At 43.3% G+C, this 27,586-nt stretch overlaps 1 protein-coding gene across 3 annotated transcripts in view; it reads left to right on the top strand.

The window, feature by feature from the left end:
* SIL1 (SIL1 nucleotide exchange factor) overlaps positions 1-27,586 on the top strand; it is a 218,126-nt gene that overhangs the window by 28,071 nt on the left and 162,469 nt on the right. Inside the window, exons 1-2 of one of the 3 annotated variants that reach the window (XM_043589101.1) lie at positions 20,885-20,906; positions 23,669-23,783. The exons of 1 other annotated variant lie outside the window; for it this stretch is intronic. In XM_043589101.1, coding sequence (XP_043445036.1) covers positions 23,709-23,783 — 75 coding nt within the window. In that variant the 5' untranslated portion in view covers positions 20,885-20,906; positions 23,669-23,708. Of the gene's footprint in view, positions 1-20,884; positions 20,907-23,668; positions 23,784-27,586 lie in introns of those variants that run through there. One more of the 3 variants, XM_043589092.1, reaches the window with a different exon arrangement.

Here is a 27,586-nt window from a genome sequence, read left to right as displayed (position 1 = left end):
AATCACCCCCCATAGTCAGCAGGTGTGTTCCCATGGCCAGTTTCTTACCCAGTCCTCTGTTACTCCTCAAAGCCACTCTCTTAGCTACTCCTCCATTTTCCTTTTTCAGTGAATGTGTGTGGCAACCAGCCTCATGCTTCAGGAGGTGTTATGGAATGAATGTTTGTGTACACTCAAAATTCCTATGTTGAGTTGTAACTCGTAGCATGGCAGTATTTGGAGTAAGGAAGTAATTAACATTAAATGAGGTCATAACAGTGGGGCCCTGATTTGATAGAATTAATGTCCCTGGAAAAAGAAACACAGGGAGTTCTCTCTCCTCAGTACATGGGTAGAGAGGAAAAAAGAAAGGCCATGTGAGGACTTAGGGAGAAGGTGGCTGTGTATAAGCCAGGAAGGGAACTCTGAATAGAAACCAGGTTGGCCAGTTCCTTGACCTTGGATTTCTAGCCTCTAGAACTGTGAGAAGATAAATTTCTGTTGTTTAAGCTACCCAGTCTATGGTGTTTTGTTATGGTAGGCCTGGCAGACTTAGAGAGGGGAGTATAGCCCGGCTCTTAAAACCCACTTGTGCCAGACATTTTGGGAGAAGCTTGGACTCTGGAATTATTCCAGGTACCATTCAGTATAGTTTGTTGTGTTGCTGCTTTCCCATGGATAATTGTAACTCCATAATGAAGCATGGAAGAATATTATTTTTACAGTGGTATTTAGTATCTGATACCTATTAGCCAAAAGGTACATGTCCCCAGCGAGGTACTGTAAATATATTTTATCTGTTCTATTACCTGCTGTTTCACGAACACATCCCTGAAGCACTTTAATCTTGTTTTTCATACTTGTCTTCAAGTGAGGAATTGTTCTGATTTGCAACTTCAGGGGATAATTACTATGTTCATTAATTTCTCTTCTTTTCTTCCCTTCCATTTATTACTGGTTTCTTGAGAAAATTTTTCCCTAAATCTACACTAACTGGAGACAAGTCACTTGATTAAAAGGGTGTTTTACAGCACTGGTTTCTCTGGCTCTCTTTGCACACTGATAGGAGGGCTGTGTCAGCATTTTCTTAGCTGGGGTGAAGGTCTCCATGGTCTGGGTTCACATGAATAAGAAGATTTTTTTGCTGGGGGAGGGCGGAGGTCTTTGACTTCAGGCTGCATAGCAGAATATTTTTTGCACTGGAGTATTTCTGGGCAAGGGGCATGGGAGGCTCGCCTGGTTTTCTTATTAGAAATTCACTTACAGACATTAACTGAGCATGTGTTATGTACGGGACATTGTGCTTAGCACTATGAGGAATGTGATTCTTGGCTCACAGGGATGCTTACTACATGTTAAGTAAATGTGCAGCTAGATAGAGTGACTGTAACATGCAAAGAGGCTGAAGGGGCGCGCCAGGGGGTCAGTGCCTGGGGGCTTGTTGATGAAGGGTGCTGTGACCTCCCTGGAAATGTAACACAATCAGATGCATCCTTTTGAGGGCCATGATGGTCTAGCACTTGGATCTGCAAGAGGAAGCATTAGAAGAGAAAGGCTGTGTTAAGGAAGGTTTATTTTGCGTTCAGTTTTTTTTCTGGTGATTTGGCCTTGTGAGTCCCCTCTTCTTTTCATTATAGACAGGGACTGTGAAGTATGTTTGTGTTAAGTGCAGATGTTTGATAAATGTGAAGTGATCACTCAAGACTGCTGAGGGAAGAGATGGAAAAATAGTAGTTTCAACAAGTTGGTTCAGGATAGGGCAGAGGCAGGGATATATGTGAGTGAGCTGCCTGGGAACAGAACTCAAGAAGGTGAGAAAGCAGAAGCCAGAAAGGATTTGAATTAATCTGGAGCTGATTGGGAGCCCAGCTTTGAGAAGACTGATCTGGTCTAGGTGTTCAGGTAAAGAGTGCTGGAGAGATTTCTTTCGAATGAGGAGAGGTAGAGAGCAGTTTGTCTGGGATACAGGGTGGGGAGGGGAGGGAACACTGGGAAGAATGCATGAAATCTTTTCTGCACTGCTTCCACCCCATGTTTCTCTGCATTATGATACTTATCTTGCCATGTGGCGATTATTTATTTATATGCCTTTTCTTTTCCTAGAAGGTAGGAGAGGTGACTTGGTCATCTCTCTATCTTGGTTACTTGACACTGTGTCCATCACATAGCATGTGCTGCCCAGATGATTGATGAGCATGTGTGAGGTTAAGGCCTGGGTGAGCCATCCATTAAGGACTGAAATGTGAGAGGTTGTGGTTGGGGCATAGGGGAGATGAACACATAACTGGCATGGGGGAGGAGGGGAGGTGAATCAGGACACAACTGAGAAGTGAGCCTGACACAGAATCTAAATCACCCTTTAAGAATTTACTAAACATTTCTTCTGTGTCAAGCATCGAGCTAGCTGGGCAGAATGGACATGGTCCCTGTCGTTATGATGCTTAGGATAAGTATATTATAAAATGTAGTAAGTGCTGTGATCAGGGGAGTGTGGGTGCTGTCACAGCACGCAGTCTGGTCCAGTGGAGAGGGTTAATCACAGCCTCCTAGAGGAAGTATCTTTGAGGGTGAGGAGGAAACCTTTTATAATGGTAGGAATTTGCCAAATAAAGAGCAGGGGAAACACAGTTTCCAGCAGAGGGAGTGGCATGTGCAAAGGCCTGGAGGTGGGATTCAAGATGTCTTAGAGCACTGGAAAAAAGTTCCATAGAGCGAACTGTAGACAAGGAGAGCAAAGAGATAAAGCTGGAGGTGTTGATCCTGGCTCAGTGGTGGACAGCCTGCGTACGGAATTTGGCCTTTATCCTGAGGACCCTGGAAAGCTGTTGAATGGTTTCAAGCAGATGAGGGTAAGATGACGTTCATGCTCTAGCTATGGAATAGTCCCTCTAACGTTTAATCAGGGTGTACTTAGGATTTGCTGACCTTTCACCCCATGATTCTTTGACACTGCAGCAAAGTCTGCCCATTTGCTTTAAATCACTGAGTTCAGGAACCTGAAGTATGGAGAGTTCGTTTAGCCTGCTGCTTGCCTGAGTCCCTGGCGTTTGATCTCAGGCTCCGAGCCCATGGCTATGTTGCTGAGCGTGTGCTGTGGAGGACTGCAGCTCCCACCTCTTCTGCAGCTGTTGCTGCTCTCACCTCAGCCCCTTCACAGCAGCTTGCAGTGCCTCAGCCACTGCACATACCTCTGCTCTGAGCTCTCAACAAATTGAAAATTTTTATGACAATGTCAAGTAATGGGATAAGTTTTGAAAAGTAGGAGTGAGAAATAAAGATCTCTTTGCCTTTTTTCCCTGCAAGGGAATTTGAAAAATGTAGAAATTTTAAGTCGTATGAGAAATATCCTTGGGGTTTCCTTTCCTTTCCTTTTGAAAGTTTTTATATTAACCAAAAATCTGGTTGAGATGCTTGTGGGAAGATAATTCCTTTTGGCTGGAGCTTAAGCTCCACGTTGTGAGCTTTTTAATTGTCTTTCATCGGAGGTGGGTTGGGACCCAACTGTGCAGTCGCCAGAGCTCATCACAGCCCTGTTGCTGGGCGAATTATCTCTGTGAATCTGTGTGTTTTCCCCTTGTACCTACCTGATGAAAGCCAAATTAAATCAATTTTTAATCAAGGAGATGAATGACGGTTTTTCCTCGGAAAAGAAACCACAAGGCCCTAAAGTACTGGATACAATAAAAAGTGAAGTTTTTATTTGCGTATGTGCCGTTAGGCATGGCTTTAATGTCAGGAAAACAGGAGATACTGTTAAAATAGTATTCAGAAATAAGCCGTCCCAGGGAGATGAAGGAGAGTGCTTTTCTCCCTGCCTCCTTTGTCTTTCATAGGTTATGCATGCCTGTGTGTTCCTAGCATCTTGCGCAGGTTACAGAGTATATGATGGGTGCTCGGAGACAGAATGAACGGTTGGTTTTGAGCAGGTCCTTCTTTCATGCTGCCCCTTTCCTATAGCTCCTTAGTCTGCTATTTGTTCATTTTGTCATCCATTTGTTCATTCATTCAACATACATTTTTCCTTCCTGACTGATGTGAGGGCCATTGGTAGGGAATGCAGTGAAGGGAAGTTACCATTGAGTTGAGGTTCCAGAGGCATGGCCAGATAGAGCTCTTTTTATTTAATACATGTTTTGTCCTTGATTTTGGGAAATTGATTTCTGGGCTGCTATGGGCACCCACATCATCCTCCAGAAAATTACTGACTTCCACTTGCTTGCTTTGGCAGAAGGAAATGGCTTCTCTTCTGCTGAGGGAGGGTGGCAGAGGGAGTAGGAATTAAGACTCTTCAGTTCACTGGCTCAGTTCCCATAGGAAGTCTCCCATGTGCCTTGAGGGGTGGAGTTGTGGGGAGCCAAGCTTGCCTCCCCTGGGATTTGATTCCCATAATTATGTGTCTGACTTTGGGCTCTGGGCTCCTGAGGTGTTGGTATCTCCCGAGGACTTAGGCGAGGCACCAAACCCTCTCTGCAGCCCAAGTTCCAGCTTGTTACTGTGATTGAATAGGCTCCCTGAGTGGGACTCTTCATCCGAGGAAGAAAGTGGCTTTTATTGAGAGCCTTTCAGAGGAACTCAGGAGACTGGATTTTGGGTGCTCCAGAAACCCAGGGCTGAGCGAATAAGAGATTCAGTAAAGCTGTGTGCCTTCTGCTTCCTCATGGTGCTACTCAGGTTCATTCTGGCTTCTTTGAAAGCCTGCTTGGCTTGCCCTCACCTGAGAGGTGGGGGTGGCTATGGCAATTTGGGCAGGTGAGCAAGAAGGGAAATAGTAGATAAAGTTGACAGTGGTTGGTGATGGAAGCGCAGTGGACGTGGGGAGAAGGAGAGGGAGGGAGTGTTGGGGGAAGAGCTTGAGCTTAGCTGTGAACTTGGAGTATAAAACATTGGAGAGAAGAGTAAAGCAGGCATAGCCTTCAGAGAGAGGTAGCACAAACACTGTGCCTAGATTGTCAAGCCACTTTCCTGTTCAAGTTATCTACTGGGGTTTTAGGCCACTGTGGGGAGTAATACAGCCCAAATCCAGATTCTGTTGACTGGCTCTTTCTATTAATAGATGCTGAGAATTTGCAAGAGCTAACAAACCACTGAACTGCAAGGCAAAGGAATGAGTTCATAAGCAGAGTTCATAAACAATGGTGACCCTCTTATCTTATTTTAGCAGGCCTGTAGCAGGCCTCCTTTTCTCCTTTCTAATCTCCCTTTCGCTGTGGGCAGTTCTTCAGATTCCAGGGGTTTGCTAAGACACTGCGGTGAGCTGTGTCTTTGAAACTCATCTGACCTGTCTGGCAAAGAGAGTTCCTGGAGTCTTGATGCCACTTACCATGCCTCCAGGTCTTCAAAAAGCACTCTTGCCTCTGCTTGGGATGCCTTTTTCATCACCTGTGTTTGGATGATTCCTTTTACTCTTTTAATCTTTAAAGCTCACCTCTTCCAGGAAGTCTTCTCTGACCCTTATCTCTTGATGATGGTATCTGTTCTCCCCTGCTTCAGACTCCTCCAACCATGTCTGTCGGAGTCTTTGAATGCAGTGCTTATTATAATGACTGATGGACTCCTCCATGTCCATTGCCCATCTCAAAGCTCCTGGAGGACAGGACCCCTATTTTACTTAGTCTTTGTATCTCTGGCACTTGGATCACGTTTGTGTTGCAGTAGATCTCAATATACATGTGTTGAAGGGTGAGTAATCTGCCAGTTGGATGTGTTGGGGTGGTGGCAACTGCATATATGTTTCCTAGTAGGCAGTAAGGGTTCCTTCATCTTTTCATAGTGCACAAAATTTTGCTCTTTTGGTAGCTTTCCTATATGGAAGAGTGAAGAAGGTCTTTGTAAAAATATTTTTCTGGATTGGTGTGGCTGTTAACTGCTCATCTGAGGTCGAAATGGCTTTGGCGTGGGTGTGAAACTACAGGTAGTAAGTGAGCAGCATGTCTGGGCTGCGTGGGCTTCGTGCTTTTCTGTTTTTCTGGATGCTCTTCACATTTTTGTGAGCTATAACCCAAACATCTGGCTTCTCTGAACCCGGAGCTTGTACCTAGTTGTTATGGGAGTGATTGCCTTTCAGGGTAAGAGTTGGTAATATTAACCAAGCTTCTTCCACAGTGTTGTCTCTTGGCACTACCAGGGGCTGCAGTGGCTGTTTTAAGGAGAGCTGCCACAAGAGGAATCTCTGGCCAGTGAGAGACAGGATAGAATCATTGGAAAGAATTGCCTCCTACTCTGTGGCAAGGCAGACCCATCAAGCTAAATGGAAGATGTAGGGAAGGTACTGAGTGACAGAGACAAAAAACTTAAGGCCAACCAGGAAGTGTGAGGTGGTAGTTTTGTAAGGAAACTAGCAAGAATTAGGGCCTCTGCTGTAAGGGGCAAGAGAAGGCTATTTGGCATCTTGTACACCTTTGATACTCTTAAAATGATCTCTTCCTATCAGTGGAATTGGGTTCAGACCATCTGCTGCCCAAAATGTGAGCTTCAAATGCTTACTGATCCTTGACCATATGTGCTCTGCCTAGAGGCCTATTGTGAGACTGATTGTTTTTAGGATGTGTTTACCTGGGCAGGTGGCTAGCATGTCACCCCCTTTCAAGAAGTCTGGTACTATGATAAGGGTAGCTGGCAAGTTGTCCCCATGGAGCCTACTGTGGCAGGAGAGACTTCCTGGGGTCCCGTTGGCCTCCCCATCACAAGCTCATTCACTGGAACCTAGAGTCCCTTTGTAGGCTCTAGTCTAGGATGCTGCTGTTGGCTGAGTGTACCCCTGTCAGTTGCAGGCTGATGACTCCTGGCAGGCTGGGATTTGGTTGGTGGCATCTTGCAGAGCTCCCTGACCCTACCTGCTGTCACAAATCCTGTTGTATCCCCTTTGTACACATGCTTGAATGTCTTGTGATACACCACTCTTAAGAAGAGCAGATACCAGATGGGAGAAGTGTCTCTCTTGGGTTTATGTATGTGTATAGACCTATATTTTTAAATACACTAAAAAATAAATTGTGGCCTGGTTTGGCAGTTCTCCATGCTCAGAATGTGTTTCTTATGTTCTTGATCCCCTATGGAGACCAGCGGAGATATGAAAAGAATCCACCTCGTTAGGAGATTCTAGAAGGAAACTGGGCTCTCTGGGTACTTCCTCAGGGTAAGGGCTCCTCCTCTTTTACAGACTGCCAAGGCCAGGGCCTGGGAACTGTTCCCCCAGACAGTGTGCTCTGTGCCAGTGTCCAAGGATTTTAAGCAATTTCATTAAGTAACTAATAGACTGGGGGATATTTAAAGTGTGATTTTGTTGACATTAAACACAGTTATTTAAATATCAGTTAATTAGTGCTTTTTAATATTGCTTCTTGAACTCAAGTTTGGTTACTGTAGTTGATGTAGATACTTGACAAACCCAAGTTCAGTGTGGAGGCGTGGGGCACAGTTGAGCACGGACTTGGAGGAGGAGAGGAAGAGAGAACACATAATTTACAGCTGCTGAAATAATTCAGCTGTTTTCCTTGCTGATTGCTCTCCTCCTCTGTGCTGCTGATGCAGTGAATTGTTAATGGGATGGGCTCTTGCTGTTCCAATCAGGGTTGGGATGAGGCCATTTTGATGGGAATAAACTCAGAGATTGGGAGGAACATTTTTAAGTTTGAATCTAAAGCCACATTCCCAATCAATCCCAGCACAGGATCTAACCTTTGGGGTGTGCTTTGATACGAGGGCTGCATCTGCTTTAGTGAAAGCAGGGACTCAGCTTTGGAATGCTGTTGATTGGGTAATGAGGGAAAGTGGGGAGATGAGAATTTAGGGCTGGGGTTCAGCTTAGAGGGTACAGACAAACTGAGTTGCCCACAAAAAAGATAGCTCTATGGAGGGCTGGTGAGCCCTTGGAAGGATTCCTTGCCTGAAAAATCTGCTTTGTACTTGTACCTGGGTGGATGTCAATATTCTGGATTAAGGTGTTGATGTACTCACCTGTACATTACCTCCACCTACTCTTTCATTACATAGTTATTTATCAGCGCTCCTTTTATTGAGTTCTTGCTGTGGCCTTGACCTTGCACTAGCTAGGGATGGAGGAGTAGATGAGGAATGAGTTTTGCCTTCAGGGAGTTCATATTTAAAGTATAGATTGGTGGATATTAGGACAGCAGCATGGAGAATTGTGGGAGTACATGGAGGACCAACAAAATACGGCAAATGAAACCCAGCAGGATATGAACACTGATCATCTAAGTTGGGCTTATCCCAGGAATGCAAGGGTGGTTTCACATTAGAATATCTTCACATAAAATTTGCTATATTACTAGGTTAAAGGGGAAAAAAAAATTTTTGTGATCTTATAGATGTAAAAAACACACATAAAATTTAACATCCATTTATGATAAAAACAGCTGTGTAGAAATAAAAGGGGACTTCTTTACCTTGACAAAAAGAATACCTATCAGAAAAACTAAAGAAAACATCATTTTTGCTGCTTAAATTTTTAGAAGAGACAACAGTGTAATGAATGTACCCATGTGCCCATTGTCCAGTTTCAGCAGTTGCCAACTTGTGGACAATCTTAAATTCTTTTTTAATGTGGTAAAATAGGTATAGCGTGAAATTTGCCATTTTAACCATTTATTTTTATTTTAGAGAGAGAGAGTGCAAGTGGGGGAGAGGGGCAGAGGGCAAACAAGAGAGAATCATGACCTGAGCTGAAATCCAGAGTCAGACGCTCAACTGACTGAGCCACCAAGGCACCCCATTTTAATCATTTTTAAGTGTATTATTCAGCAGCATTAATTACATTCAGAGTATTGTACAGTCATCACCACTATATACTAAAACTTTTTCATCACCCCGGACAGAAGCTCTGAACCCATTAAGAAATACCTTCCCATTACCTCCCCTGTACCCCCAGCCATGGTGACCTCTAATCTACTCTCATCTCTGAATTTGCCTATTGTAGATACTTCATGTAAGTGGAATTAGACAATCTTTGTCCTTTTGTGTCTGGCTTATTTCACTTGGCATAATATTTTTAAGGTTCATCCATATTATAACCTGCATCAGAACTTTATTCCATTTTACAACTGAATAATCCATTGTATATATATGCCACATTTGAAACCTCTATTAAAGGCCACCTGGGTGGCTCAGTTGATTAAGTATCCGACTTTGGCTCAGGTCATGATCTTATGGTTCGTGAGTTCGAGCCCTGCGTTGGGCTCTTTGCTGACAGCTTGGAGCCTGGAGCCTGCTTTGGGTTCTGTGTCTCCCTTTCTCTCTGCCCCTTCACTGCTCACACTCTGTTTCTTTCTCTCTCAAAAATAAATAAACATTAAAAATAAATATCCATTAAAAAATCCATCCATCTCTTGATAGATACTTAGGTTGTTTCCACCTTTTGGCAACATTGACATGCAAGTATCTTTTTGAGTCCCTGTTTTCAGATATTTGGGTGTATACCTAGGAGTGGAATTGCTGGGTCGTATAATTCAATGTGTAGCTTTTTGAAAAACTACCAGAGTTTTCCAGAGTAGCTGTACCATTTTACATTCCCACTGGCAGTATACCATATTTCCAAATCTTTGCCAGCAGTTGTTTTCCCTTAAAATTTTTTTTTTAAATTGTAGACATCCTAATAGGTGTCAGATGGTATTTCATTGTACTTTTGATTTGCATTTCAGTAACCACAGCTGGTAATGAGCATCATTTCATGACCTTATTGATCATTTGCATATCTTCTTTGGAGATACCTTCTTTGTTAATCTCCTTTGCTGGTTTTTAAACTGGGGTGCTTATCTTTATGTTGTTGAGTTGTTTACATATTGTGAAAATTAAACCTTTATCAATATGTGATTTTTCCTGTTTGGTGGGTTTTCTTTTCATTCTCTTCCTAGTGTTATTTGAGGCCCCAAAATTTTGATGGAATCAAAATTGTGATGGATTCTAATTTATCAGTTTTTTCTTTTATTGCCTGTGGTTTTAGTATCCTATTTAAGAATTTATGGCCCAATCCTAAAATTTTTGCCCTTATGTTTTCTTGTAAGAATTTTATAGTTGCACTGTTAAATTTAGGTCTTCCATCCATTTTTAGTCAATGGCACCCTTGTTAAAAATCACTTGACTGTAGATGGGAGAGTATGTGCTTACCTTTTGTCGATACCATACTGTTTTGATTATATTAGCTTTGTGGTAAAGTTTTGAAATCAGGATGTGTGAATCCTCCAACTTGGTTCCTTTTTTTAAAGATTGCCTATGAATCTTAGAGTGAGTTTTTCCATCTCCTTGAAAAACACTGTTGAGATTTTGACAGAGATTGCATTGAATCTATAGACTGCTTTGGATAGTACTGTCATCTTGACAGTATTAAGTGTTCCAATCCACCCAGAAAGTTTTTCCATTTATTTAGGTTGTCTTTGATTTCTTTTAGCAATGTTTTGTAATTTTCAGTGTACAAATTTTTTCCTTTGGCTAAAGACCTTCCTCCTTAGTTAAATTTATTCCTGGATACTTTTTTTTTTTTAATTCTATTTTAAATGGAATTATTTTCTTAATTTCCCTTTTGGATTGTTTGTTAATAGTATAAGAAACACAACTGATCTTTGAGGATTGATGTTGTACCTGCAGCTTTACTGATTTTATTAGCTTTAACAGTTTGTTTGTTTGTTTGTTTTGTAGATTCTCCAGGGTTTTCGACATCTAAATTCATGTCATTCGTATATAGAGATGGTTTTGTTTCTTCCTTTCCAGTAGGGTATCTTTTATTCCTTTTTCTTGCCTATAGCTCTGGCTAGATATTCTAGTATTAATGTTGAATATAAATGATACAAGCAGGCATCCTTGTATTGTTCCTGATCTTGGGGGAAAAACTTGTAACCTTTCACCATTGATGTTAGCTGTGGGTTCTTCTTATATGACTCTCATCATATATGCCCTTTATTATGTTAAAGTTCTGTTCTTAGTTTATTAAGTGTTTTTAGAATGGAAGGATGTTGGATTTTGTCAAATGCTTTTTGGGTATCAATTGAGATGATTTTTTTCCCCTTTGTTTTATCAATATCTGTTAACTGGATTAATTTTCATGTGTTGAACCACCCTTGTACCTCTGGGATAAATAACACTTGATCATGTTACACAGTCCTTTTAATATGCTGCTGAATTTGGTTTGCTAGTGTTCTTTTAAGGATTTTTGCAGATATATTTATATGGGATATTGGTGTGTAGTTTTCTTATAGTGTCCTTGTCTTTGGTGTTCGGATAATTTTGGAGTCAAAGAATGAGTTAGGCAGTGCTCCCATTTCATCTATTTTTTGAAACATTTGGAAGGATACTGTTAGGTTTCTTAACAGTCACTTGGCTGGCCAGGAGGCCCTGGGCTGTGTGGCATGATGGTACCTATTTGGAACTCTGGTCTTGAAGCTGGGCCAGGTCATCTTTTCCATACTCTTTTGTCTCAGCACCTCCATCTTGGCCACCTGTCTAGGGAACCATTCATACTGATGATGCACACTGGCAGGTGACCTGGTAAACAAGGTCTACTTGTTAAGTTGGACTCTAGGATTGCAGCTTTGCCCTTGTACTCTCTCTTTGGGCTGATGGATGGTTCATCTGTTCTTGGGCTTGCCAAACAGGAACAAGGCTTCTGAGCCATCTCAAGGACCATATCAAGTCAGCAGACAAGGGAGAATATTATGTTGAGAATAATACTTCTTTTAAATGTTTTCTCATATAGCTAGCATTTCAGGAAGAAAGACTCCATTGAGCATAATTTCCCATAATTCTAACTTCATAGCTGATCATAGAGGTGGTCACACTTTTTTTCAGAGTAGTAATTCCTATGTGTGTGCTTTTATGTTCTGCTTCTGCTCAAAAATATATCTGTGTTCATGTTAGCATCACTATCCATAGTTCACCTATTTAAACATTTTTTTCACCTGTTTTAATGACAACACTGTTTTCCATTGTGCTAGTCCAGATGACCCCTTTTGAGATTATTGATTTGTTCAATCAGCAGATATTTTTGAGTGCCAGGCACAATGCTGGGTGGTGAGGATACAGCAGTGGGTTAAGTGGACAATTGTCCCTACCCTTATGGAGCTCCCAGTCTGGTGGGTTCTAGTTGTTACAGGCCTGTGAAATGGAATTCCATTGACCATGTTACAGCCTTGGAGAGGATGACAAGGTTGTGTAGTCCCTAGCCCTGGCTCCTATCGCTGCGTTCTAAAAAGCAAGCAAGGCCTTGGCAGGACAGTGGCAGTTCTGCTTGTTAACTGGGCTCTCAGTGAAGCCCAGGATGGGGAGCCCTGGGACCATGGCAGAGTTGACTCTGAAATGGGACTGCTGCAGCAGGGAAGACTGCTGTTTCCTAGGCAATACTCTGCTTAATATTTTTAGTGCGTGGTCACGGCAGAACTAAATGTGGTTTCTGATCCCAAATTGGTAATAAATGTAGACATATTTAGAGTCAGAAACAATGCATTTAAAATCCTCTGCTCCTTAATGGTCCTGCCAAGTGCTGAGTTTAGGTTTCTTTGTTTCTTGGCTACCTACCCAGCCTCCCACCATCTCTTGGAGAAGGCGCCCGGATTTTCTTTGGGTGTTAGGTGGGATTGTGAAAGCCGTGAGTTATGGCTCCCTGAGCTGTGTTGAGAGGCATCAGATTTTTGTGTTTCTGCCCACATATGTAAATGTGTACATTTAAAAATTCATCCTCCTTTCAAGTTTTTAAGAATCTGGGATTATAAATAGTCTTGGACTCTCAGGCGTGTTAAAAATAAAATATGATGTTTCAGTTGCTGATTTACCTGGAAGACATAGTCAGTGCCAATGTGATAGTAGCGAGTTCTGTGTTTGGTGACCTGTCCTTATGGTGCACTCATTGTTTCTGTAAGTTAATGCTATTTTCTTGGGGCTCCTGATTTAGTTTAAGGAGGAACCTAATTGTTGCTCATTTCATCCGTTAAAAGTTGTAATTTGTGTCTCAAGTTGCCTAGAGCGGTATTTATTTTCTCATGGTATATTTCTTAAGTTGGCTTTCTTTTTGATAATTGTGCTGTCTCAAATTCTGTTGTGGAAAGCCATGTTATCCACTAATTGTGAACGGGACGTTAGCTCCCTTGAGGGCAGCAGTGGTATCTTTTGTATGTTCTGTTCTGAAGTATGGTGCTCAGGGGACTGAGGCTGATGGTAAAATATCTTTGTGTGGTATCTGTTTCTAGAGTGTGAATCTGGATGCTTGTAATCCAAAGTGCCAGAGTGCCTAGCACAGAATAAGGGTTGGTGTTCTTAGTGATTTGCACATAGTCCATTTGGAGCTATGGACTGGAAGTCATATCTTCCTTCCTATCATAGTTTCACTAAGAGGCTCTGACCTCCTCTGGAAGCTTGGAGACAGCAGGAAAAGATGAACTCTGATTCTGCCCCAGCCCCAGGTTGTGTGTGGATGAATGTGTGAAAGTCCTTGGTATTCTTTGGAAGCAGGCTATCGAGAGAAAGCCCATTGTGCCTACTATCAGGAGATCCATTCATTATTTTAAAGGAGAGGGAAGAAGGAGGCTCTGGTCCCTTATTCCCTGGATGCCAGCTGACCCTGTCTAGAGTGATCCACAAAATCTAGGTCTCTTGAATTTGTCCTGGCTATTCCTGCCTTCCCTGTTCCCCTCTTAGAGGTATTGGAGTTTGAAGACAGGCCTGAGACACCAGGAAGCTGGATTCTGAAGTGGCCATTCTCAGTCACCTCTTCACTGGGCACTGATGCAGAGCCAGCCAGCATTGCTGAGGTTTGAGTGGAAATGCCTCTGTAGCCACCTAGAGTGTAGTGCAGGTGTGTAGGCAGGCCTGTGGCTCAGGGAAACTGGGTTCCAAGGAAAGACTTGATTGTCAGAGCACAAGACAATTCTATAAGGGAATGAAGCCCTTACTGCTTTTGTTTATCCTGTCCTTTATTCAAAATTTTCTCTCACAGTAGTTGTTAATGAGAGCTACAACCTTCTTGAGTCCTCACTTTGTTCAGGTACTGTACTATATGCTTCATAACATCTCACTTAACACCAAGAACCATCCTGCAAAGTAAAGTAGTTACTATCAAGTCCATTTGTAGATGAAGGAATGGAAACCTGGAGAGGTTAAGCAGCTTGCCTAGAGTCCCACAACTAGGTGAGGTGACCTGGCTTGACATTCGAAGCCCACATTCTTTTCATTACACTGGAGTGGAGATGGAGTAGAGTATACCTTCTAGTAACCTTGGCTGTTATCAGTCATAGGCTGGTCACTTTAAGAACATTAGGCAGGATCAGAGAACAAGTAGAAGAAGTAGGTCTCCTTGCCCACTCTCTGTTGGGAGCTTGTAATCTAGGGCCCAGGGGGAAGTAAACTGACTGGGTCTGGGGTATTTCTCTAATTCACCTTGTCACTTACTGGTGTGCTTAGGAAAACCACATTCACCTTTTTGGCTTCATTTTCTTTTGCCATGTAGAGGTAATCCTGTCCTAAATGTTTTTGGGATGGGGAGCGGGGATGTCAGGATCACAGACTATTTGGAAATAAGCTTGGATATCATCTTGGCCAATATAGTTACTCCTCCCCTCTGATTCATTCTCACCAGACAGTTGGGTATATATGAGGGGAGTGTTTGGGGGTTGGAGAAGAAAGATACTTTCACTTCTTGTATAGCTGAGAAGTCTGCATGATGGGAGGTTAAGAGGTGAAGACACACAGGATGCCAGGGACCCGGCTGCAGTCTTAGTCAAGGATGTTCTTCTTCTTGAATATCTGTGCCTCCTGTGTGAGCTGGGCTGTGCCAAGGACATTCACCAATCAAAACATATGTGTGTGAAAACATATGTGTGTGTATGTGTGTGTGTGTGTGTGTGTGTGTGTGTGTGTGTAGTGTAAAAACTTGGGACATGGTAGAGGTGGGTCTCTCCACAAGAGGGCCCCAATAGGCTCATTTAAAAAATTTTCTCCTGACACAGAATGTGTGCCTTTGTATCCATTCACACTGTTGAAGAATAAGTAAAATGAGTCCAGTTTCTGTGGCTGATTCATAGATCACTGGAAAGGCAGCGTGGTCTATGGAAAGGGGATGGGTTCTGGGCCAGATTGGCTTTGAATCCTGACTACCACTCTGGCTGCATGAACTTGGGCAAAATATTTAACCTCTCTGAATTTCAGTCCCCTCCTGGGCAGAATGAGAACCTTGTCAAATGGTTGTTGCGAAGAGTAAATGAGTTTAGAACTTTGCTTGGAGCATAGCAAGTACTCTATAAATGTTGACTATAATTGCTCTTAGACAAAATTTATTTTCCTGTGGGTGGTCCAGATACTGATTTGAATCCTAGGGGATTTGGTGTCATTGGGGTATTTCTCTCCATCCTGTATTACAAAGTGCAAGAACTAAAACTTCTGAGCAGTTTGGGGCATGGGAGAGCTCAGAGAATGTGGAGTTGTGTCTGGTGGGAGTTTGTTCTTAAAGACTTTGCCTTCCTGCTCCCTCCTTCTGCTGGTGTGACTGTGCCTGTCTCTGTCCTGAAGACATGTGTGTTGGAGGGGGTAGCTCTACACAGTCATAGAAAACCATTGTATGGCATTAGAGGATCCATCTTTAGGACCTGACCACTGGAGCCAATTCTTTGTCTTCATTAAGAGACTCAAGTGATAATATTGAAAAAATTGGATTTAGAGAAGTGGCCCCAAATCTCCCAACTTCAATGGACCCACTCAAGCTTTCAGAGCAGTCTACCTTTGTGCCTCTATTTCTTGTCTCATGTACCCTCTTTTGAAGGGCCCTCTGGTGGCCTTATTGCCAAACCCAGTGGATCTTCTCATCCACATTCTTTTTTATTTAAAAAATTTTTTTTGCAGGGGCGCCTGGGTGGCTCAGTCGGTTAAGCGTCCGACTTCGGCTCAGGTCATGATCTCGCGGTCCATGAGTTCGAGCTCCGCATCGGGCTCTGTGCTGACAGCTCAGAGCCTGGAGCCTGTTTCAGATTCTGTGTCTCCCTCTCTCTCTGACTCTCCCCTGTTCATGCTCTCTCTCTGTCTCAAAAATAAATAAATGTTAAAAAAAATTAAAAAAATTAAAGAATTAAAAAAAAATAAAATAAAAATTTTTTTGCAGCAGGGGCAGGAAAGACAGAGAATCTCAAGCAGGCTTTATGCATAATGTGGAGCCTGATGTGGGGTTCGATCCCACAACCCTGGGATCATGATCTGAGCCAAAATCAAGAGACAGACGATCAACCTGCTAAGCCACTCAGGTGCCCCTCTCATCCTTACTCTGACTGATCTCTTGACATCATTGCCTGGAACTTGATTTTCTCAGGATTCTCTCCTCTGTTGACCTTTGTGATTCTGCACCATTGTCCTCGTTCCTTGTTTGATTGCCTTGCTTGCTTTTTTCTTTTCCTATATTCCAGCCATGACTTGAAGATTGTTCTTGCTCTTTCTTTCTCTCTGGGTTTCTCCCTAAGACAGGGAGTCTATTCTTGTTGCTTTGCTTATTGCCTCTGTGCTGATGGCACCAACATTCTTACCCTGCCCTAACCTTCTCTGCCTCTTTGTATTCAATAGGTGTGAAGTTACCAGAGACTTCGTGGATCCACTGAAAAGCTCCATGCCAGAAGGCATTGAACTGTGGTTATTAATGTAGCTATCAAGTGCCCTCACTGTTGTTTAGATCTTTAGCAGTCCAAATGGAGATTGGGTCTTAAAACGCTTTTCTAGCATTTAGTTTTTTGATAGCCTTGTTTGAGTAAGGATAGGTCTAGAGAGGGCCGACCTGGGCTCCCATTTGCTTTGTCCCTTTTGCTTTTGCTCTCTTTCTGCTTGTCTTTTGATTTCTTTTAGCTGGAGCCACTGTCTTTTGTCTCTGAGATTGCAGTTTTTTGCTAATATGCTTATCCACCTTCTTAAAGATCCGTTTCCTTGCCTACTAAGGTAGGGATAGGAGTTGTTATGTCTCTCACCTTTTGGAGTGCAGAGTATCAAGAATGCCCCCTTCCTATTTCTTTCCATGTTGTCCTCCTCCCAGGGCTCTAGTCCCCACTGGGCTCATGGAATTCTTGGCTCTGTGTGCTCTCAGGTGGGGCCAGCACTGTCCTTATATTGCTACTGGGAAAGCCTCTCTTGGGCTCTCTTTTGAAGGCATGTGCATGAGTGGATTTTGGCTTTGTAGCTGTCTGTTCAGGCAGAGGCTTAGGTGAACTTTCTACCTCCAACAGCCTCCTCTAGTTAATTTCCTTCTTGAGTCTGTTGAGAGCAGTCTGTATTTGCTCAGCCCTAGGCATGATCTCAATATTTGGGACAGATACTGTCCCCACTACACAAATGGTCAGTGGGTAAGGATGTTCCATGTCCAGCCTCCCAGCCAGTAATGGACTTAGTTATGGGATTAGAAGCCGCATTTCTTTTCTTGTTCATAGGCTCTTTGGATTTAATTGCTGTTTTCCTCCTGACTTGCTGTGTAGTTTATGGCTTAGGGGGAAAGAGACTGTTTGCCTGACTATTCCAAATTTATTTCTTTTGTCCTTTAAATTTTTCTTTAAAAATCCATTTCTTTTCCTAAGCGTTTGCACATTGTTTTCTCTTGTCAGGACTGTCCTTCCAGTGTCCTCTTTGCGTTGTTTCTTCAGCTTCGTATTTGCTCAGATTAGGCGGTGAGTTTGTTTGTGTAGAGGTGAGTGACCGTGTATGTGTATATGAGTTTGTGCAGCCCATAAATAGTAATGAATGTGTGTCTGTAGGAAGAGCTCATCCTCTAACCTTCAGTCTGTAAAGCAGAAGGTTGTTTTGACAGGTGTTCCTGCATTTGGCAGTTCTACATGGTGGTGGCCTGGCTCTCTGGACACAAGTATGCTGGGAAAAGCATTGAGTGCGCTGGGTCTGCCTTGGGGCTCAGCAGAAAACTGGCTTTCATCTCTCCTTTTTCAGCTGGGGGTGGGTGCTCTTCCAACATTTGTTTCCTTCACCTCTTGGGCGAAGATAGCCAAAAAAAAAAAAAAAAAAAAAAAAAGGCTTTGGTCCTAAAGTTTGAGATATAGGGCCAGCTAAAGAATGTGTAGATTCTGTAAGTGGCAGAGCTCTGGAGAGTTGTACCAGGGTGCCTGGACTGGCTCTGATTGTCTGTGTGTCCAAGGGCAGGTCATCATCCCTCCTCTAATGATAAGTAGGTGCCAGGTGCTTTGTTAAGCATTTTCCATATTTTTATTTAATCCTCTCTAACACTCTTTGAGGTAGGAGCTCTTACTATGCCATTTTACAGATAAAGAAACTGAGGTCTGGTAAGTTGTATTCAGGATCACACAGCTAGGAATAGACAGAGCTAAGAAATGGCCTTCGATCATTCTGAATCTAAATTCATGTACTAGACTTTATATCCATGTTTTTATCTTTTTGCTTCAATTTCCTTCTTTTAAGATAGAAGTAGGAATTCTTGCCCTTTCACTTTTCTAGATTTGGAGAAACAAATACATGGACACAAACTGTAGGTTAAGAATGTGAGCATTTTATGAGGTGGAATTCAAAGTGGCCTCAGGCAGTTTGCTGACGTGACTCTGCCTGCCCAGGACACTTGTGACCTTTTCCTATTCTCACTCTTCTCTGGCCCTGAGACTGGAGAGCAGCCACTGTCCGTGGGGTCTGCCACCCATCTAAGAAGCTTTCAGAGATCCAGCACTCCCACTTCTCCTTTGGCTTCTTGCCATCCTCATCACATTCTTTTGTTTTCCTGCCTTGAGAGAAGATAGAAGTTACGGGAGGAGTCTTTTTTACCCAGGGCCTAGTCCTCTCCCCCAGTCCTATCTGAATTGAATAGAGGACATGAGGCCCCAAGAGAGGCAAGGTCTAGAAAGTCGAAGGGCCTCCTCCTACCCATGCCACAAGCATCTGCTCTGGGCTGCAGTAAGCTGATAATACAGATTGCTGGAGCATCTACCCTCAATTTACATAAAGGTACAGCCTACAGATGGCCAGTTTTGATGGAAAAAAATGGACATTTCATTTTTAGTCCTTATTATCTTCTTGTCCCAAAGCCCAAGGATACTTAAGGAAAGAGTAACTGCTGAAACACTGAAATGTGTTTCCCTTTCCCAGACTGAATGATGGTGTTTGAAGTCAGAAGAAGACCGTAATGTGAAGACCTTGGTGTGTCTTCCAGTGAGAGCCAAGAATGACAGGAAGGTTTATTTTGCAGGGTGTACAGGGGCAGGTGATGAGGCAAATCCAGTGTTAGGAGTGGTAAGTAGGGTTTGGGAAGGGCACTAACATCAGCCCAAGTGTGCCAACTGTGCCTCAAAGGGATGCCATGACTTTGGCTTTACTTACGTTATTGTCTGAGGTTTTCTTTAGCTGCTGCTGCTGCCCAGATACTTGCTTGTGATGTGGGATGTCAGCTGTCCTGGTAAAACACAGCTGTGTGCCACCTCTCTTTAGTCTGTTTCCACACTCCCCCACCCTCACCTTCAGCCTAAAGCCCAGAGAAAACTGCGTATTTTCTACTTGTTACTTGTTGAGTAAGGACCAAGACCAGGTGACGTGGCTGCAGGCCAGACTGCTTAGCAGGACACAGGATACCATCACTGATGCTTGTGTGTGCCTGTATGTTGCAGAATTTGCACTTGCTCTTAGGGTACCCCTGCAAAGCCTGGGAAACTGTGACATATATTTTTCCCAGCCTCACTCCTCCTGTCTCTCCTCAGGCACCTCCTCCCTGCAACATGTTCTGTCTCTTGGTGTTTCATGGAGAAATATATGGAGGCAGTAAATAGGTCAGGTGTGCAGTCCATGTGGAATTACTGGGGGGAGACGAAGGATCCATTTGTGAATCGATGTCTCATCCTTAGTATTGGCATAAAATGCTTTTGAGGGCATTAGTGTGTGTGCAGGAGATGGAGGCGGCTGGGAACCTTGTGGGAGCTGCCATTTCTCTCGCCACCTCCCCTTCCCCCTCCCCACGCATTCCCCTTCCCACTTCGGGGTGGGGGTGGGGTGGGGAAGCTGCTGTTTGTGTATCAGCTGCCCTCGACCTCTTTTTCTTCAGTCTCTTCTGGATTTCCTGCTCATTTGTCTTCTTTGCCCTTGACTAATTCATTCTCATTTATCTCTTCCTCCTCATCTTTTCCCCCAGCATCAATTCCAGTGTTTATCCCTGGCTGTGAGAAGGGAGTGTTGAAGTGTGTGTGTGTACATCCATGTACACTTGAACACTCTTCATGCAGGGAAAGGAAATCTGTGACTTTGGGGATAATCTTTGTTTTTTCTTACGGTTTATTTCCTGATAATGCACCCTGCTTCCATTCTGTATTTTCCTTTCCCCCAAAGGCTGAGGATTAAGAAAGGTATGGGGCATTATAGGAAGCTCCAGGGCTGTCTTTTCTTGGGACCCATCTCCCTGGGCCTTTCCAGCCCTTTCATTCCTGATGTGGAAGTCTCTGCTTGCTCCTTGTGCATGCTCACCAAGCCTGGCCACTGCCCCCTCCCCTGCCACGCACACTCAGGTATGGTCAGGCACCTGTCCAGAACCTAATGCTGTGTTGTGAACTCACTCCCCATCTTTCCGTATGATTGGTGCCCCAGGGAAACAGGTTGCTGGGGAAAGCTCATGTGGCACTCAGCCGCTCCATTTTATCGACGAAAAAAGAGGGGAGAAGCTGGCAGAAAGCAAAGGCTTTTGCTGCTGGGTGAGTGTAGCAGCTATTTTTAGTGCCCAAGCCTTTGCTTTTCCATTTGGCTATGCTTTTTTAGCACAGTGCCGGTCCAGCAGGGCTGTTTTCCTTTATGGTTCCAGATGTCCTTAGGGAAAGTTTCCGTCTGCCTCTGAGAAGGTGTGGGCTGGGCAAGTCGGGTCATAACTTCTGACAGTGGGTTCAGGTAGGACTTTGGGTCCCACTGCAGTCATGTTAAAGGACCAATTTCTTGAGGTGGAGCACGTAGTGGGGCAGGAATAGGAAAGAGAAAAGGTAAGCACCATAATCTTCAGAGATATTCCCCTATAACTGATACGGTTAAGCTTTTTTTGAATACATGGCCTAATGAGATATATTAGGGCTGAGTGATCAACATTCAAACCTTTTATAAGGGCTTGAAGTAATGCTGACATGTTTTGACTTTTTCCTTTTTTTTCTTTTTCTTTTTTTTTTTCTTTTTTTTTTTTTTGAGACAGAGAGAGACAGAGCATGAGCAGGGGAGGGGCAGAGAGAGAGGGAGACACAGAATCTGAAGCAGGCTCCAGGCTCTGAGCTGTCAGCACAGAGCCCGACACGGGGCTCGAACTGAAGGAGTGTGAGATCATGACCTGAGCTGAAGTCGGACACTTGACCGACTGAGCCACCCAGGTGCCCCTGTTCTGACTTTTTCTAAGGCTTCTTAAAATTTTTAGCTTGTTTTATTTCTCTTTCTGCCTTTCTTTCCTAGGCCATTTGCCAGTTGTTTTTTTTTTTTTTTTTAAAGTACACGTGTTTCTCTTTAAGATTTCATTTAAATTCCCATTAGTTAACCTACAGTGTAATAATGAGTTTCAGGTATACAATATAGTGGTTCAACAATTTGGATTAAGTTCTCTTGACTGCCACTCTAGTTTACTGACCAAAATTGTTGTACCAAGAAACTCTGTACCCATTAAGTAGTAACTCCCCTGGTAATCTATAATCTTCTTTCTGTCTCTGTGAGTTTGCTATTCAAAAAAATTCATTTAAATAGAATCATACAATATCTGTTCTTTTGTGTCTTGCTTATTTCACTTGGCATAATGTTTTCAAGGCTCATTCATGTTGAAGCATGTGTCAGAATTGCATTCTTTTTATGGCTGAATAATATTCCATTGTATGTATACACAACACTTTAAAAATATCCATTGATCTGTTGATGGATATTGGGGTTGTTTCCACCTTTTGGCTATTGTGAATAATGCTGCTGGGAACATTTGCATGGAAGTATCTGTTTGAATCACTATTTTCAGAACTGTTGCGTAGAATAAATACCTAGGGGTAGAATTTCTGGATCTTAAGGTAATTCTGTGTTTTGCTTTTTGAGGAACTGCTAAACTGTGTCCCACAGCAGGTGTACCATTTTGCATTACCACCACTAATGTATGAGGTGTTCCAGTTTGTCTACATCCTTGCTAATATTTGTTATTTGCTTTTTAAAAAAATTATAGCCGTCATTGTTGTTTATGTATCTGGTTATTAAACCCTATCAGAGAGAGGTGATTTGCAAATATTTTCTCCCATTTTGTTGGCTGTCTTTTCAATCTCTTCATAAGGTCCTTTGAGGCACAAAAGTTTTCACATATTGATGGAGTTTAATTTAGTTATTTAAAAAAAAATTTTTTTTTTCCAACGTTTATTTATTTTTGGGACAGAGAGAGACAGAGCATGAACGGGGGAGGGGCAGAGAGAGAGGGAGACACAGAATCGGAAACAGGCTCCAGGCTCTGAGCCATCAGCCCAGAGCCTGACGCGGGGCTCGAACTCACAGACTGCGAGATCGTGACCTGGCTGAAGTTGGACGCTTAACCGACTGCGCCACCCAGGCGCCCCTAGTTATTTTTTTTTCAATCACCTGTTGTCTTGGTGTCATTTTTGAGACACTACTACCAAATATAAGGTTATGAAGATTTCCTCTATATTTTCTTGTAAAAGTTTAGCTTTTAAATTTAGGTCTTAGATACATTTTGAGTTAAGTTTTGTACATGACAAAAGGGTAGATTCCATCTCATTTTCTGCATGTGGCTATTCAGTTGTCCCAGAATAGTTTGTTGAAGAGACTATTTTTTCCCCATTGAATGGTATTGGCACCCTGTTGAAAATCATTTGAGTACACATGATTATTGCTGTGTCCTCAGTTCTATTCCAATGGTCTTTACATCTGTCCCTTATGCCAGTACCACACTGTTTTGATTACTATTGCTTTGTAATAAGTTTTGAATTCAGGAAGTATGAGTCTTCCAACTTGTTTCTTTTTTTTTCCTACATCTTTGGGTCTACTTTGGGTCCCTTGAAATTCCTTATGTATTTAAAGAAGGATTTCTCCATTTTTGTAACAGCCTTGGTATTTTGATAGGGATTGCATTAAATCTGCATATTGCTTTGGGTAATATTGTCATCCTAACAATATTAAGTCTCTAATCCATGAACATGGGATATCCTTTTATCCTTTTGTTTTGATTTTAACAGCTACTAGGGCCTGTTCTTCGGATAGTTGGGCCATTTGAAAAGTGATGTGTAAGACTTCGTGGCTTGGGAATATGGAACTTTGCTGGTTGATGGGATACTGATGGCATCTGTTTTCAGATATAATAGTGAGCATGGTTTAGAAGTGAACGTTTATGATGACTTATGAGGATTTGGACCCATGTCTCTTGATACACAAATCAATTGGTTAGTTTATTTCTCTCCTTATCATAGCCAATATCACCCTGTACAACCTGACAATAAGTTGATAGTGAGGAAGGAAGGGACCCCAACTGTTGTATCTCACATGAGAGTCTTGCTTGGCTCTCTGCTTCCAACCAAGGCATATCTGGTCATGAGTGGCTGGACTCCTTATGGTAGCTGGAAGCTTCCTTTAGATCTTCTCCTGTGGTAGAAGGAAGACCTTTGATACATCTGTGCAGGAAATGTCTGATATCCATTGAACACATGACATCATTGGAATCACATTGCTGGGGGATCAGGCACCAGCTTCCTGTTTACCTTCTGTCTTCTTTGTTTACATTCCTCAGGTCTCTAACTGTGCCTCCCCAGGGCCTGCCCCCTTCTAGGATGGCTCTTCCGGGAATGCTGCTCGGGCTGCTGATGGCTTCCTGCTTCACCTTCTGCCTCAGTCATCAGAACCCGGTAAATTTCTTAATACAAATAGAAGAATCCCTGTAGGCTCCAAGAAAGCCTCCATGCCACCAAGGCTTTTGTGGGAGTAGGGTGAGCTTTTATTTTTCTTACAGGAATGTGGTTAGCACTGGGTCAAGGAGTATGTGTACTCTCCTCCCCACCCCACTGAGTCCTCTGGCCTCTGTTTAAAGCTCATAGCATAGGGGCACCTGGGTGTCTCAGTCGGTTAAGTGTCCGACTTCTGGTTTTGGCTGAGATCATGATCCCCTTATCATTAGTTTGAGCTCTGGGTCTGGCTCTGTGCTCACAGCGTGGAGCCTGCTTGGGATTCTCTCTGTTCCCCTTTCTCTCTGCCCCTCACCCACTCTCATGCCCATGCACACTTTGTCTCAAAAGAAAGGAAGGAAGCTCATGGCATAGTTTCCCTTTGGAGAAAATAGGATGATAATATGGTAATACTGATAATGTTGATGAGGTTATCATGTACCAATTATTTTAGTAAGTGCTTTATATGTATTCTCATTTAATCCCTCCAAAACCCCTAAGAAGTGAACAACTACAGTTATTATCCCTCATTTTCAGAAGGAGACTGAGGCTCAGAGACATTAAGTAACTTGGCCAGAATCATTCAGCCAGTTTGTGGCAGAGTTGGGAAAATCAGGATTCTCCCCAGGAGCTGGTTGCCTGTGTGGTGAGCACTAAGTAAGACTCAGCTTCTTCCTCTACTCCTGTCTTCCTTGTGCTTTTTCCATCTGTCTCTGTCTCTCCATTCTCTTTTCCTCTGTCCTTTTTCTTCCTCTTCTTTTTAAGCCTCTCTTCATTAACCTAGACCTCACTGCTTAGGCTTTCTGTCACTGTCACAGGCAGGAGTAGAATGACCAAGAAAGCCCTGAGCTTGGCCTGGCTGCAGCATGCTAAGACTCCTGGCCCCGTTTGCCTGGCTGGCCCCCGCAATAAGCTGCCCTTCACCAGCTCCCAGTGTCTCCTCTTTGCTTTCCCCTGAGAAGCCTTGACTGTCAGCTTTCTGACAGTTTCCCCTTACCCTGGCCACCTTCCTCAACCCCAGGGTCTCCTGCTAAGTGTTGGGTAAGTGTTGAAGGCTTTGGAGCGGAGGGCCTTGAAGTGCAAATGACAATTGTGATGAATTTAATAGCAATCCAGCTCAGCTGAGGTTTACCTCTGGCTCATGGCAAGCTTCCACCTTCTCTCTGAAGTCATTTGTTTTTTCTCTGCCTTTCTGCTCACTTTGTGGAGCAGAAGAGGAAGTACAGTTAGGAGTCACGAATCCTTTTGAGCTTTTAATGTTCTCTAAGATCTTACTGGTGCTAGTTTTTTTTGGCCTTTTCCTCAAGGATAATGAGGATGAGATTCCATTGGCCCCTGAGGGTGGGACTGGCCACAGCCTGAGTTAGGGGCTGTCTTTGTCATAGCCTAGACCAGAAAAGCACCCAAGTGTCTGGAGGGATCAGGGCTGTGTACTCCCCTCCCTCCCCGCCCCCGCTCAACCTGCAGCTCATGAGGATCCGGTGCTTCCCATGATGAGCTTTAGCAGATGCACAATTAACAAAAACGTGCTGATGAATTTGCTTAAGGACTGTGTGTTAGTAAGTCCCTTTTGGATAATAGTCCAACCAAATAGATGAGCTTTCAGAGCCATAATTATTCTGGCCCATTTATATTAGCTCTATTGAGTCTAGTCTCAGAAAAATGTTAATACTGACTTTCATCAACAGAAGCTACTTTTATCCTTATGTCTGTTCCTAAGCTGTATCCATTTGTCATAATCTTTCATCATGTGCTAAGCACAAGTAGGAGTTGAAGCATCTTTTCTCTCATACCGTAAAAATTGCTGCCCTGTTGGCATTTAAAATCCAAATTATGCAGTCAGCCACCTTCACAACAGTGAAAATGGGTGGTGGGGTAGCTGGGGGTGTTTATGATCCTTTATTCAGAGCCTTGAGTCCAGGCAAGAGGTCCTGGTGGCCTGGAATTGTCCTCTCCAAAGGCATTTGTACAGGTTAATGGCTACCCAGGAAAGATCGTGTGTATCAGGGTACGGTCTTCTGCTGTGATACCTCCCTGAGATGCCACAACTTAGGAGCAGTGTGGATGCTGAAGGGATGGGGTTGTGTAGTATACTGGCCTTCAAAAAGTAGTGAGTATGAAGGAGGTAGTGGAATCCAGTGGAAGGAGCACAGACCATTGGTAAGTGGCACCCCCTACTTTGGCAATTTGGCCATTTCTGAGCTTTGTTTTCTCATCCGTAAAATAGGGTTGATACTTCCCTCTTAAGATTTTAATGTAGATTATGCCTGATTTGTATGCATATATAAAAATATATATGAAGCACCTAGCTTTGGGACTGGCAGAGTATGGTCAATAAATGTCAGCTGTTATTTTCAGTAAAAGGGTGTCTGCTTTTATGGTTTAATATAGGGCTTTGTTAGTCAGGGTCCTAGCCCAAAATACTGCCATGGCAGTCTGTCTCTGTCACAGCGTCTGTCAGCTTACCATTAGAGAGATTCATTCATTCTCCTGGATCTTGAAGGCTTTGGTCTTTAAGAATCTCTTACTCAGATACAAGTGCAAGGAAGTGAGACATGGTAAGCTGTTGTCAGCTAACACCTTAGCTGGATTTCTTGCCAGTCAGTTGAGAGGAGATTGGTATTTGGAGTGATGGTGGCAGGGAAAAGAGTGCTGAGGTTTCAGTATGGAAGGGAGCCCTGAGAAGCCAGCTGAGAGGGCACCAGAACATGGGGGGTTTACTTGTTGACCAAGGGCTGGCTGGCTTCTCTCACCCCTTGGTCTTTATCTTCTGTTGACAACCCTTCCTGGGCAGAGAGAGGCTAGTCTTGCTTGTCCTTTCTCTGGGACTGTGGTTTGTTACTTGGACCATGAAAGCCTTCCCTTTCCCCTGAGGGGGTGGGGGTGGTGGGGGTGTGTGCTGGTAGATGTGCTAAGGTGATCTCAGTGTGCCCTTCCCCCCCCTGCCCCTTCATTCCCTCAGTATGCAGGGCATAGCCATTAGGACACATAACTAAGAACAGAAACACAGAAGTGAGTCAAAATTCATGCATGGGCTTTGGAGACAGGCAGGCCTGGACTTAAATTTTTGTCTGCTTTTCTCAGCAGTGTGATTTTTGCTCAGGCCTGATACCTGTCCTCATCTATAAAATGGGAATAAAATTTGTGCTCCACAGATGAAACTTGGGTGAGTTGTGAGGCATGGAAGGCACTTTAGCCCAGAGCTACAAATGGTAGTTGCTGTTACCATTGCAGTCTCATCCCCATGATGCTGCTTTTCCTCAAAACCTTTCCTGGAATGCCCCTTTTGAACTGACTCCCTCAGTGCTTGTCAGATGTGATTTGAGCAAACAGTGCCAAGTTGCTCAGAGTTAGATTTGGTGAATAGGGTGAGCTGATCACAGGAGCACCAATTTTTTATCACCCCTACTAAAAACAGATTTGTACTATAAAATAATGGCAGATTGTGTGTATCTGTGTATGTGTGTGTGTCGCTTAAAATCTGGTTCAAAGGTGACACCAACCGGAAGGTCAGAAAACATTTTCAGCAGTGGTGGGATTACTGTGAAAGTATTTAGCCTCCCTAGAGCCTGAGGCATGCGGCTCAGTGGTTCATCGGTCTCCATCTTGAATCTATTAATGTTGAAAGAAATGTGGAAAAAGAGAATGAACACTCCCCCAGCCTAGTGTTTGAAGGGTTTTCTGCCATGTTTTCATCATTCCCCTTCCTATTGCCTCTTACTGCTTCTCTTAGTGACAAGGATTTGGTTGCTTGCTTACAGCTATAC

Source organism: Prionailurus bengalensis, chromosome A1 (genome assembly GCF_016509475.1).
Source record: "Prionailurus bengalensis isolate Pbe53 chromosome A1, Fcat_Pben_1.1_paternal_pri, whole genome shotgun sequence".
NCBI classification, from domain to species: Eukaryota; Metazoa; Chordata; class Mammalia; order Carnivora; family Felidae; genus Prionailurus; species Prionailurus bengalensis.
The sequence above is the reverse complement of the archived record's forward strand: the minus strand, read 5'-3'. Positions and strand labels throughout refer to the sequence as shown.